Below are 19,038 nucleotides of genomic sequence, written 5' to 3' on the forward strand. Positions count from 1 at the left end.
CAAGGGCTTCTTTTCCATGGGTCCAGATGATGAAGATGTCATCAATGTAGCGCAAGTAGAGTAGGGGCATTAGGGGACGAGAGCTGAGGAAGCCCCTAATGCCCCTACTCTACTTGCGCTACATTGATGACATCTTCATCATCTGGACCCATGGAAAAGAAGCCCTTGAGGAATTCCACCATGATTTCAACAATTTCCATCCCACCATCAACCTCAGCCTGGACCAGTCCACACAAGAGATCCACTTCCTGGACACTACGGTGCTAATAAGCGATGGTCACATAACCACCACCCTATATCGGAAACCTACTGACCGCTATTCCTACCTACATGCCTCTAGCTTTCATCCAGATCATACCACTCGATCCATTGTCTACAGCCAAGCGCTACGATATAACCGCATTTGCTCCAACCCCTCAGACAGAGACAAACACCTACAAGATCTCTATCATGCATTCCTACAACTACAATACCCACCTGCTGAAGTGAAGAAACAGATTGACAGAGCCAGAAGAGTACCCAGAAGTCACCTACTACAGGACAGGCCCAACAAAGAAAACAACAGAACGCCACTAGCCATCACCTTCAGCCCCCAACTAAAACCTCTCCAACGCATCATCAAGGATCTACAACCTATCCTGAAGGACGAGCCATCGCTCTCTCAGATCTTGGGAGACAGGCCAGTCCTTGCTTACAGACAGCCCCCCAATCTGAAGCAAATACTCACCAGCAACCACACACCACACAACAGAACCACTAACCCAGGAACCTATCCTTGCAACAAAGCCCGTTGCCAACTCTGTCCACATATCTATTCAGGGGATACCATCATAGGGCCTAATCACATCAGCCACACTATCAGAGGCTCGTTCACCTGCGCATCTACCAATGTGATATATGCCATCATGTGCCAGCAATGCCCCTCTGCCATGTACATTGGCCAAACTGGACAGTCTCTACGTAAAAGAATGAATGGACACAAATCAGACGTCAAGAATTATAACATTCAAAAACCAGTTGGAGAACACTTCAATCTCTCTGGTCACTCGATCACAGACCTAAGAGTGGCTATACTTCAACAAAAAAGCTTCAAAAACAGACTCCAACGAGAGACTGCTGAATTGGAATTAATTTGCAAACTGGATACAATTAACTTAGGCTTGAATAGAGACTGGGAATGGATGAGTCATTACACAAAGTAAAACTATTTCCCCATGGTATTTCTCCCCCCCACTGTTCCTCTGATATTCTTGTTAACTGCTGGAATTAGCCTACCTGCTTGTCACCCTGGAAGGTTTTCCTCCTTTCCCCCCCTGCTGTGGGTGATGGCTTATCTTAAGTGATCACTCTCCTTACAGTGTGTATGATAAACCCATTGTTTCATGTTCTCTGTGTGTGTGTGTATATAAATCTCTCCTCTGTTTTTTCCACCAAATGCATCCGATGAAGTGAGCTGTAGCTCACGAAAGCTTATGCTCTAATAAATTTGTTAGTCTCTAAGGTGCCACAAGTACTCCTTTTCTTTTTATATTTTATATATTCTCTATCACCTGGTTGACCGTGCCAGAAACAATAATAAAACCCTTTCATCAGAGAAGACTTTCTGGCCATGAACAGTAGTGTTGTACAGTAACTCCTCACTTAAAGTCATCCCAGTTAATGTTTTTTTCATTATGTTGCTGATCAATTGGAGAACATGCTCGTTTAAAGTTATGCAATGCTCCCTTATAAGGTCGTTTGGTAGCTGCCTGCTTTGTCCACTGCTTGCAGGAAGAGCAGCCTGTTGCAGCTAGCTGGTGGGGGCTTGGAACCAGGGTGGACCGGTAGCCCCCTATCAGCTCTCCGTTCCCCTAAGTTCCCTGTGCGCAGCCGCCCAGCAGGCTAACAATTGCCGGCAGTTCAGCTGTCCGTCTGCCCACTGCCATGTGCTGCTCCTGCCCTCTGCCTTGGAGCTGCTCGCCAGAGTCTCCCGCTTGCTGTGCGGGACAGGGGGAGGGAGAAGAGAAGGGCTAATATCAGGGTGTCCTCCTCGCCCCTGCACCCCACTTACCTCATCTTCCGTAGAGCAGGGGGGACACAGGACAGGGCTCAGGACGGAAGGAGCTTCCTGGCAGCAGCCAAGTCTCAGCTTCTGATCTACTTAAAAAGGCAGTGTAGTTAAGAGTGGGGTCAGCATACTTAAAGGAGCAATGCACATCTCTCTAACACACAGGGTGTGTGTCTCTGTCTCTGTCTGCCATGCTGTCTTCCCTCCCTCCATTCATGCTGCCTTGTAGAGCAGTGGTTCTCAAAGCCGGTCCACCGCTTGTTCAGGGAAAAGCCCCTGGCAGGCCGGACCGGTTTGTTTACCTGCTGCGTCCGCAGGTTCGACCGATTTGCAGCTCCCACTGGCCGCGGTTTCCCACTCCAGGCCAATGGGGGCTGCAGGAAGTGGTGCGGGCCAAAGGCTTTGAGAACCACTGTTGTAAAGTTTGAGGCTACATTAACAACAATGAATTAACCCTTGAGGGCTCAGCCAATTCCTAGTTCATCATTTAGCAGTAAGGAATTCCCTGGGAAATATCCCACTCTCTGACTCCACCACATCAACCAAGCTTCACAATCATCACTGGTTTCAGAGTAGCAGCCGTGTTAGTCTGTATTCGCAAAAAGAAAAGGAGTACTTGTGGCACCTTAGAGACTAACAAATTTATTAGAGCATAAGCTTTCGTGAGCTACAGCTCACTTCATTGGTTGCATTTGGTGGAAAATACAGTGGGGAGATTTATATACACTCACAGAGAACGTGAAACAATGGGTTTTATCATACACACTTAAGGAGAGTGATCACTTAAGATGAGCCATCACCAGCAGCGGGGGGGGGGGGGAGGAGGAGGAGGAAAACCTTTCATGGTGACAAGCAAAGTAGGCCATTTCCAGCAGTTAACAAGAACATCTGACGAACAGTGGGGGGTGGCGTGGGGGGGAGAAATACCATGGGGAAATAGTTTTACTTTGTGTAATGACTCATCCATTGCCAGTCTCTATTCAAGCCTAAGTTAGTTGTATCCAGTTTGCAAATTAATTCCAATTCCGCAGTCTCTCCTTGGAGTCTATTTTTGAAGGTTTTTTTTGTTGAAGGATAGCCACCCTCAGGTCTGTAATCGAGTGACCGGAGAGATTGAAGTGTTCTCCGACTGGTTTTTGAATGTTATAATTCTTGATGTCTGATTTGTGTCCATTCATTCTTTTACATAGAGACTGTCCAGTTTGACCAATGTACATGGCAGAGGGGCATTGCTGGCACAGGATGGCATATATCACATTGGTGGATGCGCAGGTGAACGAGCCTCTGATAGTGTGGCTGATGTGATTAGGCCCTCTGATGGTGTCCCCTGAATAGATATGTGGGCAGAGTTGGCAACGGGCTTTGTTGCAAGGATAGGTTCCTGGGTTAGTGGTTCTGTTGTGTGGTGTGTGGTTGCTGGTGAATATTTGCTTCAGGTTGGGGGCTTCTCTGTAAGCAAGGACTAGCATGTTTCCCAATATCTGTGAGAGTGATGGGTCATCCTTCAGGATGGGTTGTAGATCCTTGATGATGCGTTGGAGAGGTTTTAGTTGGGGGCTGAAGGTGATGGCTAATGGCGTTCTGTTGTTTTCTTTGTTGGGCCTGTCCTGTAGTAGGTGACTTCTGGGTACTCTTCTGGTCCGTCAATCTGTTTCTTCACTTCAGCAGGTGGGTATTGTAGTTGAAAGAATTTGCTCCAACCCCTCAGACAGAGACAAACACCTAAAAGATCTCTATCATGCATTCTTACTCTCACTCTGCCCACATATCTATTCAGGGGACACCATCAGAGGGCCTAATCACATAAGCCACACTATCAGAGGCTCGTTCACCTGCGCATCTACCAATGTGATATATGCCATCCTGTGCCAGCAATGCCCCTCTGCCATGTACATTGGTCAAACTGGACAGTCTCTATGTAAAAGAATAAATGGACACAAATCAGACATCAAGAATTATAACATTCAAAAACCAGTCGGAGAACACTTCAATCTCTCCGGTCACTCGATTACAGACCTGAGGGTGGCTATCCTTCAACAAAAAAAAACTTCAAAAACAGACTCCAAGGAGAGACTGCTGAATTGGAATTAATTTGCAAACTGGATACAATTAACTTAGGTTTGAATAGAGACTGGCAATGGATGAGTCATTACACAAAGTAAAACTATTTCCCCATGGTATTTCTCCCCCCCACGCCACCCCCCACTGTTCGTCAGATGTTCTTGTTAACTGCTGGAAATGGCCTACCTTGCTTGTCACCATGAAAGGTTTTCCTCCTTCTCCCTCCCCCCCCCACCCCCGCTGCTGGTGATGGCTCATCTTAAATGATCACTCTCCTTACAGTGTGTATGATAAAACCCATTGTTTGATGTTCTCTGTGTGTGTGTATATAAATCTCCCCACTGAATTTTCCACCGAATGCATCCAATGAAGTTATCTGTAGCTCACGAAAGCTTATGCTCAAATAAATTTGTTAGTTTCTAAGGTGCCACAAGTACTCCTTCTCTTTTTGCGAATACAGACTAACGCGGCTGCTTCTCTGAAACCTGTAATTGGATTATTGCTAGAAATGTCTTTCTATATGATTTTTTTTTAATTATTATTATTATTATTATTCCTATGAGTATTAGAGACCCAATCCACTTACAATTGCACGTTAGTCTGAAAAGATTTTGCCAACAATTGTTACAAGAAACTTTTTGTGTTGTTTTGTTTCTCTCGGTGTCCCCCCCCCCCCCCCCCCAGTATTGTCAATTTTTGCATTTGACAGCATTTTTTATATAATTTTCACTGTTTCTCCTGTACAGCTAATCCCTTTCTTAATTGTTTGGACTTCAAGTTGATAATGTCTCATTTGCTGCTGCCAGAAATGTGTGCTCTATAAATGAGTTAGAATGATCTCTTTCTGCTACTGGGCAAATTAATAAAACATATTTAAGTACAGAGGGAAGCAGGAACCTAGCTGATTGTAAGGGAGATGCTATGTTTTTCATCAGCACTGTTTCAGGCCTCTCTGTTTCAAAAGAACCATTGGATTGTGCAGGCAAAACCTATGCCACACCAGAAGATTCCCATTCAGCAGTTTTCCCAGGGTGAAATTGTATCTCGTGCTTTCTCAGCAGAGATGGTAACTGGCAGTGTTCCTTCCACTTCTGAGGCTGAAAGTGCTAGGGGGAGAACAAACATGTAATGTGCCTCTGGCAGTTTTACAATGGGTGTTAGCCTCGCTTTGTAAAGAGGTAGACAGTCTTCTGGAACACTGCCAAGGGGAGGTACTCCAGAAACTATAGTAGAAATTTTCTCATGCAAAGTTGATTTGTATATATTTTTGTTGAGTTTTTAAAAAAACTCTACTGGGTTTTTTATTTTAAAAAAAAATCCTGTTCAAATGGACAGTTAACTGATTCTTCAGAAGAAGTTTGCAGTGTTGTTGTAGCTGTGTTGGTTCCAGGATATGAGAGAGACAAGGTGGGTGAGGCAATATATTCTATTGGACCAGCTTCTGTTCCTGAAAGAGACAAGCTTTCAAGCTGCACAGAGCTCTTACTCATTGAAAGCTTTCTCTTTCTTTTACCAACAGTAGTTGAGGCAATATCTTTTACTGGATGATCTACTTTGTCTCCTCAGAAGAAGACTTCTCTATAGCAGATGCAGGTTTTTAAAATGGGCATGCCTAAATCTTCAGACGTGACTTTTATGATTGGTATTAATCTTCCTTCACATACCAGCAAAGAAAGAGAGAATTTTAATTTGGAGAGGGGGGAAATTAATAGCTCTTGTTGGTTTTGGGTATTTGTTAGCCCGGTACCTCTCACCAAGAGGATTAAGAGCATAAGCTCAGTACGAGAATAGCCTGACCAGTATTTACTCATTTTTTGACACCATGTTTAGGAAAAAGAAAGGGAGTACTTGTGGCACCTTAGAGACTAACAAATTTATTCAAGCATAAGCTTTTGTGAGCTACAAAAGCTTATGATAGAATAAATTTGTTAGTCTCTAAGGTGCCACAAGTACTCTTTTTCTTTTTGCGGATGTAGACTAACACAGCTGCTACTCTGAAACATGTTTAGGAAGTTAGTGATCTTTCTAGAAATTCAAGATGCACAAACACAACTCCAGAAAGACCTTAATTCTTCCCCTTTAAATCAATAAAAGTGAATGTTATTCCACTGCTTGTGAAGACGCTACAAAAATTGAATAGGAACTTCCTGCTAGGGCAGAAATCTCCACTTGGAGTTGATAAATCAGGGCAATCTAAATCCTTGATTTAAGGATTCTTACTTTTTTGTTTCTTTGTTTAAGAGGAAGGGTTTTATTTTCTTCCAAGTACAGAGTAAAAAAGGAATTCTTAAGAGGAACTTGAAAGAAGCTTTAATATTGTTAGATCTTTGTCCACTGTCTTGTTAGGGTAGTATTGTCATGCTGCAGTAACAACATAATGCTAGCATCCAAAAACCAAGGACTAAATTCAGCCCTGATGTTTCTAAGTGCAGAATCTGTTAAAGTAATTTGCAAGTTGCACCTGCTATACCAAGGGTTCAGTGGTCCAGGATATTCAGATCAGCACTGCTACTCATTGGCATCAGTGATAAGTGCTTAGAAGGGAAAACTGACTTTAGTGGGCATGCAGTACTTTCAGTCCTATTGTCAATAGAAAAACTGATTGAAAGCATGTTGCACACAACTTCTTGTATATCTTTTTTCATATAAAACTCAGGTAATTTCTCTCACTTTTTATTATTTGATCTATAATACACGCAAGGAGAAAAGATCTTTTTGGGTTTAAAGAGAAATTAATTAAATTTACAGGAAAGCTGTTTCTAATGGCAGGAGCTTAGAGACAAAGTGTCTTGTACTTATGGTGGCCATAGGGCTGCTATTGAGTCAGTCTTCGATACTGAAAGCGATATTCTCTGGAAGCTCTAACATTTTTAAAGTGCTTAATGTTAACTGTTTCATACAGTGGTATCACTATTTAGAATGAGAAATCTGTTGGCAAATTGTTGACTCTCTTGCTGTATCTGGCAGAATCTTATCTTCATTTACCTTTCTGGTGGTGGTGGTAGCTTAATTAAGATCACTGTGATGCATTTGTATACACTCCTTGAAACCTATTGAATCAGGCAGTTTGTAAGGATCAAACTGAGGAAGCAAATCAGACATCCTCCCAATCTCTCCAAAAGCACAGTTTTACCTCAGTACAGTACAAGGCAGCTAAGAGTTCAGATAAGCATCTTAATGGAATAAATGGTTTCAAATTATACGTGTCCTTCCCCCACTTAGACATCCTTGGAATAGTCGCAACAGATTTGTTGGCCTTTACTTTGACACCTTATGCTTGGTACATTTTAAATTTTGCTTTCTCTAGAATGGCTACAAAATTCTATTGACCATACAGCCTCTGATCATGCAAAATCTGACTTGTGTGCAATCTAGTGCAAATTCCAAACACAGCTTTGTTTGTAAATGAGATTTCTTCAGAGGGTCAGAGTCGGGTGTCTTGAATGAGGATTAAGTCCATGGAAAATTTAATTTGAAAGTCTTCAAACTTCTTTCAGTTAAGAAAACAAACATGGCAGATGAAAACAAACTTTGGGCTGGATTCTGAAATATCTGGCTTCTTTGTGCAGAGGGCTGGAATCTGGCCACAAATAGCCAGCAGGGAATTTCCTTGGAATAGGAGTGTGCCAGTGAAAGAAATAGGCAGGGAGGAATATGGCAGAGCAGAGCTTTGTTGCATCAGGATCCAGTCTATCATTGGCATAAACTAGAAGAGCTGCTCAAAGCCCCACTGAGCCCAGGGCTGGTGGAGATCAGCTGTTAAAGCGTTAAGGCTTCCCCCACCCTATCTGTCAGTCCATCCATTCCTGTCCTTGTTCCTCTACTGGGAAGTGGAGCTCTCCCACAAGAGACAACAATAGTTTAAAAAAAGAAAGTTACCTATGTTTGTGTTTAACAGCAAAACAGTGCAACTGTAGGTCTCAATTTTATGAAACTGCAGGCCAAATGATATTTTCAAGGAAGTCAAAGGGACCCAAAAATAAAGGTTTACAAAGAATATGTGGAATGTGTGGAATGTTACCTAGATTATAGTTGTCTGGGCATACTCAAAATGACATGGTGAATCTATCCCAACTGTGGTTCTGCTAGAATTTTATGTCTAGATGTCTGCCCCCCAGTGAATTACCTCAGCCTTTTTGTATTAGAATTTAACAGTGAGAACCATTATATTTTTTTTTCTGACTTGAGTAAAATAATTCCAGTTTCCTGCTTAAAGGAATTTACAGTCAACTGGTAAATGATGCTTCAGTCTGCATATTACCCAAGACGGCGGGAATTGGTGTCTTTCAGTTGGTTTTGCCAAATGCACCAAGCTAATCTTTATGTGAAGTTTCTTTCCCTGTTTTATGGATGATAATTGCATTTCCTCTGTCATGTACCAGCATTTTGACATCACTCCCATGTACTTCCCTGATGGGGAGCTCACTTCACTCTTCCCCAATCCCTGCAAGAGGGCTGCTGCTGCTTCTGAATCTGGGCCAGGAAAATCTCTCTTTCTCAAAACCTCTGGTGTTGGGGAGCAGCAAGAATTGGAGGAGAAAGAGGGAACCAAGGACTGCCTTCTGTATATTCCTCAGACCCCTGCCTGGGGAAGAAACTTTTCACTGCCAAGGACTCCTAACCTCCTCCCCTAGGACTTAAAGAAGTTTCTCATGGTCTCACATCCTAGGCTGTTGTTCAACAGGCAGGCAGGAGTGGGCACAGAGGAGCAGGAAGGAGGGCTGGTCTAAGCATGTTTAATGGAGTTCTTGGACCACTCATTGTCCTTTGTTAAGAAGACCCCTGTAAATTTCAGCAAGGAAGCAGAGAAACTCTTAACTGCTTTAAATATTTTTAATTTCAGTGTTCTCAATCACAGCCTTTAAAGGCATACTGTCAACTGCAAATTTTTTGAACTTGGCTAAATTATAAAAAATTAATCTGCCTATCATTGTAGGCTTCCGTAATGCTTTTGATCCCAATATCAGTTAAAAAGTGTTCCTGGATTTAGGATCCAAGGTCACCATTTGAAATGTGCCTGGAGTCAAATCCCTTCAAACACTCTGCTGCTGATCAGTAATTCACAGGTCTCTGAAACAGACATGTTGAACAACATTTCAGTGAATCAAAATAATTGAAATATACATTGACTTTTAAAATTGGAACAGGATTGAAAAAACTGTTATGAACAAGAATAAAGTGAAAGATGAGAGGGTAAAAAACTATGGGAGCTGCTGTCTAGGGGGGGGCCGTAGACTGTGCTTAACAGTGCCCTCTGTAATGAATGGACTCAGTTTTTATAAACCAAATTGTTGTCTGCTCCAAGAACAATGTCCAAATATCCCCAGTCTTAAAACAGTCATTGTTCCATCCATTGTGTCCCGAATGGCCACATGAGACTACAGAAGTGGGGGCAGGCTCACAGTGTTCTCAGATCTTTTCTACCACCTACTTGCTTGTTCCCCTCTTGTGTTTTATTTTTAAAGGAAATTGTATTTGTAAGAAGTTTAGACAATGGGAATTGTAATTGTGCACAAACGCAATACAAATGCCAAATTAAATGTCTTGTCTGATCAATAATTTCCATTAACAATTTCTGGCTATGAACATTTTTTCCCCTCTACCCCTTTGCCCTTCATTGTTCAATTCCTTATTCATACTAACCCAGACAAGTAATGTATTTCTTGGGGAACTATTATAAGGGGTTGGTCACTCAGTCATCAAATCTACATCCTCATCTCTCCCGTGGCATGCACTGATTTGCCTTTTAATTCTGAACAATTTAACAGTTATTAAAATAGTCTTGTGTTCTGTTCACTGGCCGGTGTTACTTCATGTTATGCTTGAGGGTTGTACCTATTAAGATTATAAACGATTTCTTGTGGCGTGTAGCACAATGGGAACCCATCCTGATTTAAGTTCTCTAGGCACCACCATGTCATATTGTCCTCTTTCAGAGTGGCCTTAACACTGTAGCTAACTAGACATTTCCAGTGACATGTGCCAAATAGTAAGCTAAGGGTGAAGTAAGTTTTTTTAACTTGTTCTATTTAGCAACTAAATTTTGAGAGATGGGCATTCTTTCTTCAGGAACAACAGATTCAGGTGGCTTGAAAGGAAGAATGCTCTAGAGTTAAACAGGATCGCAAAAGTTTTGTAGGAAAGCATCTTTATTTCATGGAATTTTAAGGTAAAAACCATTTGTGAATGATAGCTTTGTTGGTTATAGCCTACGTCTGGAAACCACTTTCATTCCTCTTGTGACTTAACTACACTGTGGAATGACCACAGTTTTTAATCTACCATCCTTGCAATGGTCTGTTATGCTGTACTTTTTTTTTTACCAATTTGTACACCTTGCACAATCACAGTTATGCTGAATGAGGTCCCAGTCTAACTACATTATTTAACCCTGCAAATATGTTCATTTTCTCCTGAGAACCCTGAGGCAGGATATACAGTACGATATGTCCAATTGAAAAAGTACTTCAGACTCCATGGAGCTGCAGTATGCAGGAATGTGTGTTGGACAAAAAAAATACTAGTAAGAGAGGTAATATAGTACATTGCATATACCTCACAGAATTTGTTTTTGGTTTTAATCACCTTTTCTAGTTAATTTTTAAAGCTCTTACTTAATGTGCTTTTCTTCAATCCTGTCATGGCTATTACTTATCACGTTTATTTCCAGTTTGTGTCATTTTTTTCATTTTCCTTTCCCTGTCACTTCTCCAGCTACTTTCCTGTAGCCTTTTTTATTTTGAATACCCAATCTTATTATGCAGATCAGTAGCATCTTGGAGTGGTGGTTGTGCCACACCACATTTATAGTAGATGCCAGGGTTTTGTGTAGCGTGTATATCTAGTATCTTGTCTGGACTTGTCTTCGTTCTGCCCCAAGCAGGTCCTCAAGAAATTCTAGTTCTTAAAGATTGATATTCTGCAAATGTTAAGGTGTATTTTTATGAGCAAAAATTAGCCAGACTTTTTACTCCATCCCCTTCCCTCTTATCTATATTTGATCCAAGTTCACTTTTGTGTATGAAAGAGAAAATTAGTTGTTTAACTATATTATGGTTTATAGATACCTTGTGTTTTGAATTTATTGGCAACAGTGGCCACTATGTTATTTCGGATAGACAAGTATCTACCTCATGCTGCCTTTATAGTTTGAGTCTTTAAGAGCAATATAAAAACTATAAATATTTTAAACACGAAAGAACCATTAATCTGACGGTTACCCCTCTGATCATTAATCTGAATACCCCATAATTCTTGCTCTCAGCTGTTTTCTCTCCCTGCTTCTCAAAGACTTAATATCATAGTGCTGTACTAAGAATGTATTACCTCTTACAACTAAACGACTTGCCAAACGAATAAAGCATGTTTTTTGATTTCTCACTATTTTGCTTACTTTTTAAATGAAAAATTCAATAATTAGCAGTTCTCAGCATGTATTAATAGGATACCACTGAATATGTATCCTTCCTGTAGGTAAGAAGTGAAATGGTCTCAAAACAAATCTAGACTGAGTTTCTGTTTTGAATCCCAGAGCTTTGAAAATAGCCTGCCTTACTGGCTTCTGCAAAGCACTTCGCCCTGCCCCACCCTATTGCATGCACAGATTGCACTACACGTATTCCTCCTCTGTGACTAAAAGTTTGTTTCATCAGCATCTGTTTCTGTTCTACTTTTGGAGCTTGCTTTGGATTGGGAAGCTGCTCAGAACAGCAGTCTATTTGAGGCAGATAGGGGCACTTGTCACTATAGTATAATTTTTAATGGAAAATGTCTTTCTCAAAGGCTGTCGGTGCCCATTGTTTTTCAGTACATGAACAGTTGGCTAGTCCAGGTGTTTCCTCTTTTGTTTTCATGATATGTGGATTGGAAATTCAAGAGAAGCCTTTGCAGAATGGAAGAGCTAAGGGTTTGTATTCATCTGTCCTAACTGCATAGCAATGGGTGGGATTTGGAAAGAAACCAAAATCCTGTGTGCTTTTTAATTTTAAAAAGTGTGTATTGTTTTTATCCTTTCTGACTCCTTTAAAACTATTAGTATTTATTTGTTAGTGACTTTACCAGCTCTTAAATAAGTGAATATTCCTGTTTCTATATAGATTAGTTTTATAATGAACAGTATTCAGAAACAGAATTTTTTATTCAACACTAATGGTTTTGTTTTTGTTTTTTGTTTTTGTTTTGTGGGTTTTATAATAATACTTTATTCAATGTAACAATATTTAAGTTTAAAAGTTGAACTGATATTTAAAAAAAAATACCAGTCTCTGCTGTAATAAATTAAAGTTGCAGGCTGAAAATGAGATTTAGTGATAGGTGGCTATTCGCTGCTCAGTGGGCATCTGTGTCTTTGGGGCAGCCGGGCAACCTTAAGGAAATTCCTGACTCGTGTCTGTCTCTTTACAGGACAGTCGGCCAAATATGTCAAGACCTCTGATCACTAGATCCCCTGCATCTCCGTTGAACAATCAAGGCATCCCCACTCCAGCACAGCTCACAAAATCCAACGCACCAGTTCATATTGATGTGGGTGGGCACATGTACACCAGCAGCTTGGCCACGCTTACTAAATACCCTGACTCCAGGTAATTGTAAAGATTGCATTGCATGTATTTTGCCATTCATTGATTCAGATTTATGCTTAGACGTTATGGGACTCTATTCTCAAAATGTTACATTTCATTCCTTTGCTTTAAAATGAGCTTAGTGTTTCTGAGTAGGTAGGAGGTGGAAGGTTGATCTTTCTTCCTCTCCTACCGTACACCTCAGACTAAAGACACACACATTGGCAAATCCCTTTGTGTATGACCTAAAATAAAGTTGGCACCAATGCCGATGTTCTTAACCCTTGCATAAAGTCTATTACTATGCACTAATTTTCTCTGACTTCATATATGAAAAATCTAATGACATGGTTACAAATTTATGTACAATTTAAAACAACATTTTTAGCACCATTTACTTTCCCACACTGTCGACCTGTAATCCCAGACAACGCTGTTTTTTAAAATACAGTTAAGATTGTAACTTATGTCTAATAGCATTCACTTAAAACCTTATTAGATCATTTGTATTTTTAAAACAATTGCAATTATCTGTGGAATCCTAAATCTGCTCTTATATCCCCAGTTATACGTGAATGGGTTGGGGATCCCTGTAGATCATGAATATTAAATAATGCTAGGAAATTTCTACATCCATAGATGAATTATGTGATGTCAATGGAGTAAAGTTCCATCGTAGAGCTAGGGGGTGGAGGAAGGGTCTATTCTCTTATTCCCAAAAAAAAAAAAAAAAAAAATACTGAACATACTCTTGATGAGCTTTACATGGGCAAGATTTTAATTCCTCACTCTAATAGATAAAGACATAAAAAGTTGCACTCCAAAGTCAGAAAAAAGGAGCTACGCACAAAAGTGATGTTCAAAATTAAAGCTGGCCAAGATATGGGAATTCCTTTCCACAAAAAATTTCAGTTTTTGCAACATTTTTGTCCTGAACTGGGATGAAACATCAAAAACATGAATTTTGTCACAGGAGGGGATTTCAAGAAAAAAATCAGCCTTGGTAGAACCAAAAAACTCTGGCTGCTCAGTGCAACTGAGCCACAAGTTCCAGGAGCTTGGAGAGTCAGAGAAAAGGAAAATTCTGCAGTAAAATTTTTGCAAAAAGGCATTTTTTGTTAGTAAATCATTCAGACTAAATTTTTTACCAGTTCTATACAGAATCATAGAATCATAGAATATCAGGGTTGGAAGGGACCCCAGAAGGTCATCTAGTCCAACCCCCTGCTCAAAGCAGGACCAAGTCCCAGTTAAATCATCCTAGCCAGGGCTTTGTCAAGCCTGACCTTAAAAACCTCTAAGGAAGGAGATTCTACCACCTCCCTAGGTAACGCATTCCAGTGTTTCACCACCCTCTTAGTGAAAAAGTTTTCCTAATATCCAATCTAAACCTCCCCCATTGCAACTTGAGACCATTACTCCTCGTTCTGTCATCTGCTACCATTGAGAACAGTCTAGAGCCATCCTCTTTGAAACCCCCTTTCAGGTAGTTGAAAGCAGCTATCAAATCCCCCCTCATTCTTCTCTTCTGCAGACTAAACAATCCCAGCTCCCTCAGCCTCTCCTCGTAAGTCATGTGCTCTAGACCCCTAATCATTTTGTTGCCCTTCGCTGTACTCTTTCCAATTTATCCACATCCTTCTTGTAGTGTGGGGCCCAAAACTGGACACAGTACTCCAGATGAGGCCTCACCAGTGTCGAATAGAGGGGAACGATCACGTCCCTCGATCTGCTCGCTATGCCCCTACTTATACATCCCAAAATGCCATTGGCCTTCTTGGCAACAAGGGCACACTGCTGACTCATATCCAGCTTCTCGTCCACTGTCACCCCTAGGTCCTTTTCCGCAGAACTGCTGCCGAGCCATTCGGTCCCTAGTCTGTAGCGGTGCATTGGATTCTTCCATCCTAAGTGCAGGACCCTGCACTTATCCTTATTGAACCTCATTAGATTTCTTTTGGCCCAATCTTCCAATTTGTCTAGGTCCTTCTGTATCCTATCCCTCCCCTCCAGCGTATCTACCACTCCTCCCAGTTTAGTATCATCCGCAAATTTGCTGAGAGTGCAATCCACACCATCCTCCAGATCATTTATGAAGATATTGAACAAAACGGGCCCCAGGACCGACCCCTGGGGCACTCCACTTGACACCGGCTGCCAACTAGACATGGAGCCATTGATCACTACCCGTTGAGCCCGACAATCTAGCCAGCTTTCTACCCACCTTATAGTGCATTCATCCAGCCCATACTTCCTTAACTTGCTGACAAGAATGCTGTGGGAGACCGTGTCAAAAGCTTTGCTAAAGTCAAGAAACAATACATCCACTGCTTTCCCTTCATCCACAGAACCAGTAATCTCATCATAAAAGGCGATTAGATTAGTCAGGCATGACCTTCCCTTGGTGAATCCATGCTGACTGTTCCTGATCACTTTCCTCTCCTCTAAGTGCTTCAGGATTGATTCTTTGAGGACCTGCTCCATGATTTTTCCAGGGACTGAGGTGAGGCTGACCGACCTGTAGTTCCCAGGATCCTCCTTCTTCCCTTTTTTAAAGATGGGCACTACATTAGCCTTTTTCCAGTCATCCGGGACTTCCCCCGTTCGCCACGAGTTTTCAAAGATAATGGCCAAGGGCTCTGCAATCACAGCCGCCAATTCCCTCAGCACTCTCGGATGCAATTCGTCCGGCCCCATGGACTTGTGCACGTCCAGCTTTTCTAAATAGTCCCTAACCACCTCTATCTCTACAGAGGGCTGGCCATCTCTTCCCCATTTTGTGATGCCCAGCACAGCAGTCTGGGAGCTGACCTTGTTAGTGAAAACAGAGGCAAAAAAAGCATTGAGTACATTAGCTTTTTCCACATCCTCTGTCACTAGCTTGCCTCCCTCATTCAGTAAGGGGCCCACACTTTCCTTGGCTTTCTTCTTGTTGCCAACATACCTGAAGAAACCCTTCTTGTTACTCTTGACATCTCTTGCTAGTTGCAGCTCCAGGTGCGATTTGGCCCTCCTGATATCTTTCCTACATGCCCGAGCAATATTTTTATACTCTTCCCTGGTCATATGTCCAACCTTCCACTTCTTGTAAGCTTCTTTTTTATGTTTAAGATCCGCTAAGATTTCACCATTAAGCCAAGCTGGTCGCCTGCCATATTTACTATTCTTTCGACTCATCGGGATGGTTTGTCCCTGTAACCTCAACAGGGATTCCTTGAAATACAGCCAGCTCTCCTGGACTCCCTTCCCTTTCATGTTAGTCCCCCAGGGGATCCTGGCCATCTGTTCCCTGAGGGAGTCAAAGTCTGCTTTCCTGAAGTCCAGGGTCCGTATCCTGCTGCTTACCTTTCTTCCCTGCGTCAGGATCCTGAACTCAACCAACTCATGGTCACTGCCTCCCAGATTCCCATCCACTTTTGCTTCCCCCACTAATTCTACCCGGTTTGTGAGCAGCAGGTCAAGAAAAGCGCTCCCCCTAGTTGGCTCCCCTAGCACTTGCACCAGGAAATTGTCCCCTACGCTTTCCAAAAAACTTCCAAAGATGTTCCAAAGAACATCACAGCTGGGCTATTCAAGCATCCTCTAGTATAGTTGTTGTTCTTGTTGGTGGCATCATATCCCTCCTATTTAAATCACAGGTATAATTTAGGCATTTTACAAGTTCTGTAAATGTACATTCACTGCACAAGTCAATTTACTGTTTCTGCTTTTGAGAGAGTTTCATCTACATTGCAGATTACCATATTTCCTGATTACAGTCCTGTCACATGACTGCTCTGAAGTGTCACACTTCACACCTACTGTTCATCTAGTTCAATAACAATAACAGAACCCTTGTAACAATTATGTCGTTAAACCATTTAGCAGTTTAAGCTCTTTGCTTTTATATGTTTTTTGGTTAAAAAAATCTTCAGGTTCTGTAGCTGTACTTTCCTCTTTTTTTTTTTTTTTTTTTTTTTTTTTTTTATAGCGCATACAGTCCATTTTAAAGCATAGGGTTCTGTTCTGAGAATACACGTCACTGGAATGACACTTTTTTTTTTTATTCTTCCCTCTGCTAATGCAATATAGCTTATAGAATCATAGAATATCAGGGTTGGAAGGGACCTCAGGAGATCATCTAGTCCAACCCCCTGCTCAAAGCAGGACCAATCCCCAATTTTTGCCCCAGATCCCAAGTGGCCCCCTCAAGGATTGAACTCACAGCCCTGGGTTTAGCACGCCAATGCTCAAACCACTGAGCTATGTTTTAGTAAGGGTGATAATGGTATTATAATACTAAAGGCACATAGAGATAGAGATGGAGAGAGAGAGAGAGAGAGAGAGAGAGAGAGAGAGAGAGAGAGAGGAGAATGTTTATGGAAAGAAAGAAAAACAGAAAATAAAAAGTTTATCCTACCTGATAGGGCATTTATTTTCAGAACAAGGAGCACTGCCTCTTGTGTGTGTATCAGAAGGGGGAGACCGAGGCATCATGAAGGGGAAAAAGCAATACGAGAGATGTGATTCATCCAACAAGAACTAAAAATTTTTCTCCTGGTCCAGGAACAGTGTATGGGAAAAAATTTAACCCTGAAAGCATTTGTAGTGGTCTGCAAAACTGGTTCTAGCCTTGTTGGGAACCTCTCTTAGGGAAGTGAAGAACAACCATATGAAGTGGAGTTCGGACAATTCAGCCTGTCTCAGGATCAGGCTATTGATACAGTCATGGAAGCTTTAAAGAAATATTTGTACTCCTCTTGTTTTCCTCTTCTAGGAAATTTGAGAAATCATTTCTGCTAATATATGCAGGTACTGTTTCCAAGTTGGAGGCAATACGCAGGTCCAGCAAATTTAAGTGACCAAAATAAAACACATGGTGGGACAGAATTTCAGCTTAATCTTTTCTCCTCTCAGTTCAATGTGCCATTGTAACACTTTATGAAAGTGGAAATGGCAGCTGCCTATGTTAGAATCAAGAATTTAATAAATTTAAAATGTAATAGCAAAAATACTGACTTTAAAGAAAACACAACAAAACCCACAACCCCTAGGTAACAGCTGTCTTGTTTCATGTCATTGTGATAACCTCTTTTGTTTCAAGTCTGCACTGTTGGTTGGTTGGTTGGTTGGTTGGTTGTTTGTTTTAGTAGTCCGTGTCTCTTGAACCAGTAGATGAGTGAGTTTCACAGATTAAACTACTTGAGAGTGGGGATTCACAGCCACTTCTAGAAAGTTTTTTTAAAACACAATTTTTAGTATTGGCAGCCTCAAAAAAGCAATTACTAAACCAGTTTAGAAGTCAAGTCAAGGGCTGTGAGGTGATAAGATGGTAATCATGATGTGATTTGATTTTATTTTAATTTAAGGTCAGGTACCTCACAGTCTTCCAGCACGCTCATTTATTTTTGTATTTATTGGAGAGTTGGGAATATAAACTTTCCAGTGATACACTACATTAAATTCTAGCCCCAGCAGTTGACAAGAACCTGACATTCAACCTTACATATATAACTGGTCCCTTGGATTAGCAGATTTTTGTGGCAAAATTCCAGAACTTGAATCAGTGTTATGTTAATCTCTACTTTGGCTAAGGTAGAAAACAGAAAGAAGGCATGATTCTTGTAAAAATGTGGACCTTATTTATTAAATGCTCTCTGTTGTTTATCATTGGAGGCACACAGTCAGTTTCACATCTCCCCAAAACAAACCATGAAACTGACATGGTTCAGCTGAGATCGTGTCTGAGTGATTGTCCACGTGGATTCCACTCTGGATGTATATGCGCGCAAGATTAGATTTTTTTTGTCCAGCAGTGCCTGTGGCCACGCTTGCACCTATAGTACCCTCATACATCCTTCTCCCCCAGTCCCTCCACCCAAGGGCATAAAGCCCAACCATCCTTTGGTTCCTTCTTATTGCCGAAAGCTGTGAGATGGAACCCGTGCAGCATCCATCCTTTCTTTGCACACTGTTAGTCTTGCTTAGTTGGCTAGAATCCTAACTAGTTACTTATTTAATTAGTTGAATACTTAATAGCATATTGACTGAATACTTAATAGCTTTTTAAATAAGCTTCAATTAGGATAAATCCTACTTTTGCCCTATAGACGTGTGCTAGTAACAGGGCAGAAGTTAAATCTCCAAGATTCAGGACCTGTCCTTTGTGATATGCTTCTATGCCTGATGGCAACTGGTGCTCCCAACGCCTACTCTGCTTAGGTGAGACACACATCCAGTAGCAATGCTGGCATGTCATTCTTCTCAAAACTCACTCGGAGCCAAGGAAGCTCACATAAAGTTGTCCCTCCTTGACAGACCAATGCAAGCTTCCTTGAACACCGAGAGGAAGGCTACAGCCAGGCCTCACTCATATAATCAGTCTCCCTT

General features: G+C 41.5%; 1 protein-coding gene across 9 annotated transcripts in view; it reads left to right on the forward strand.

The window, feature by feature from the left end:
• KCTD1 (potassium channel tetramerization domain containing 1) overlaps nt 1-19,038 on the forward strand; it is a 167,133-nt gene that overhangs the window by 89,693 nt on the left and 58,402 nt on the right. For 5 of the 9 annotated variants that reach the window (XM_038392237.2, XM_038392238.2, XM_043507945.1 and 2 more), the window contains exon 2: nt 12,512-12,690. In XM_038392237.2, the coding sequence (XP_038248165.1) occupies nt 12,512-12,690 (179 nt within the window). Of the gene's footprint in view, nt 1-5,359; nt 5,366-6,589; nt 6,592-10,177; nt 10,278-12,511; nt 12,691-17,075; nt 18,651-19,038 lie in introns of those variants that run through there. The other 4 variants (XM_043507946.1, XM_043507942.1, XM_043507943.1 and 1 more) reach the window with 4 other exon arrangements.

This window comes from Dermochelys coriacea, chromosome 2 (assembly GCF_009764565.3).
Source record: "Dermochelys coriacea isolate rDerCor1 chromosome 2, rDerCor1.pri.v4, whole genome shotgun sequence".
In the NCBI taxonomy this organism is placed as follows: domain Eukaryota; kingdom Metazoa; phylum Chordata; order Testudines; family Dermochelyidae; genus Dermochelys; species Dermochelys coriacea.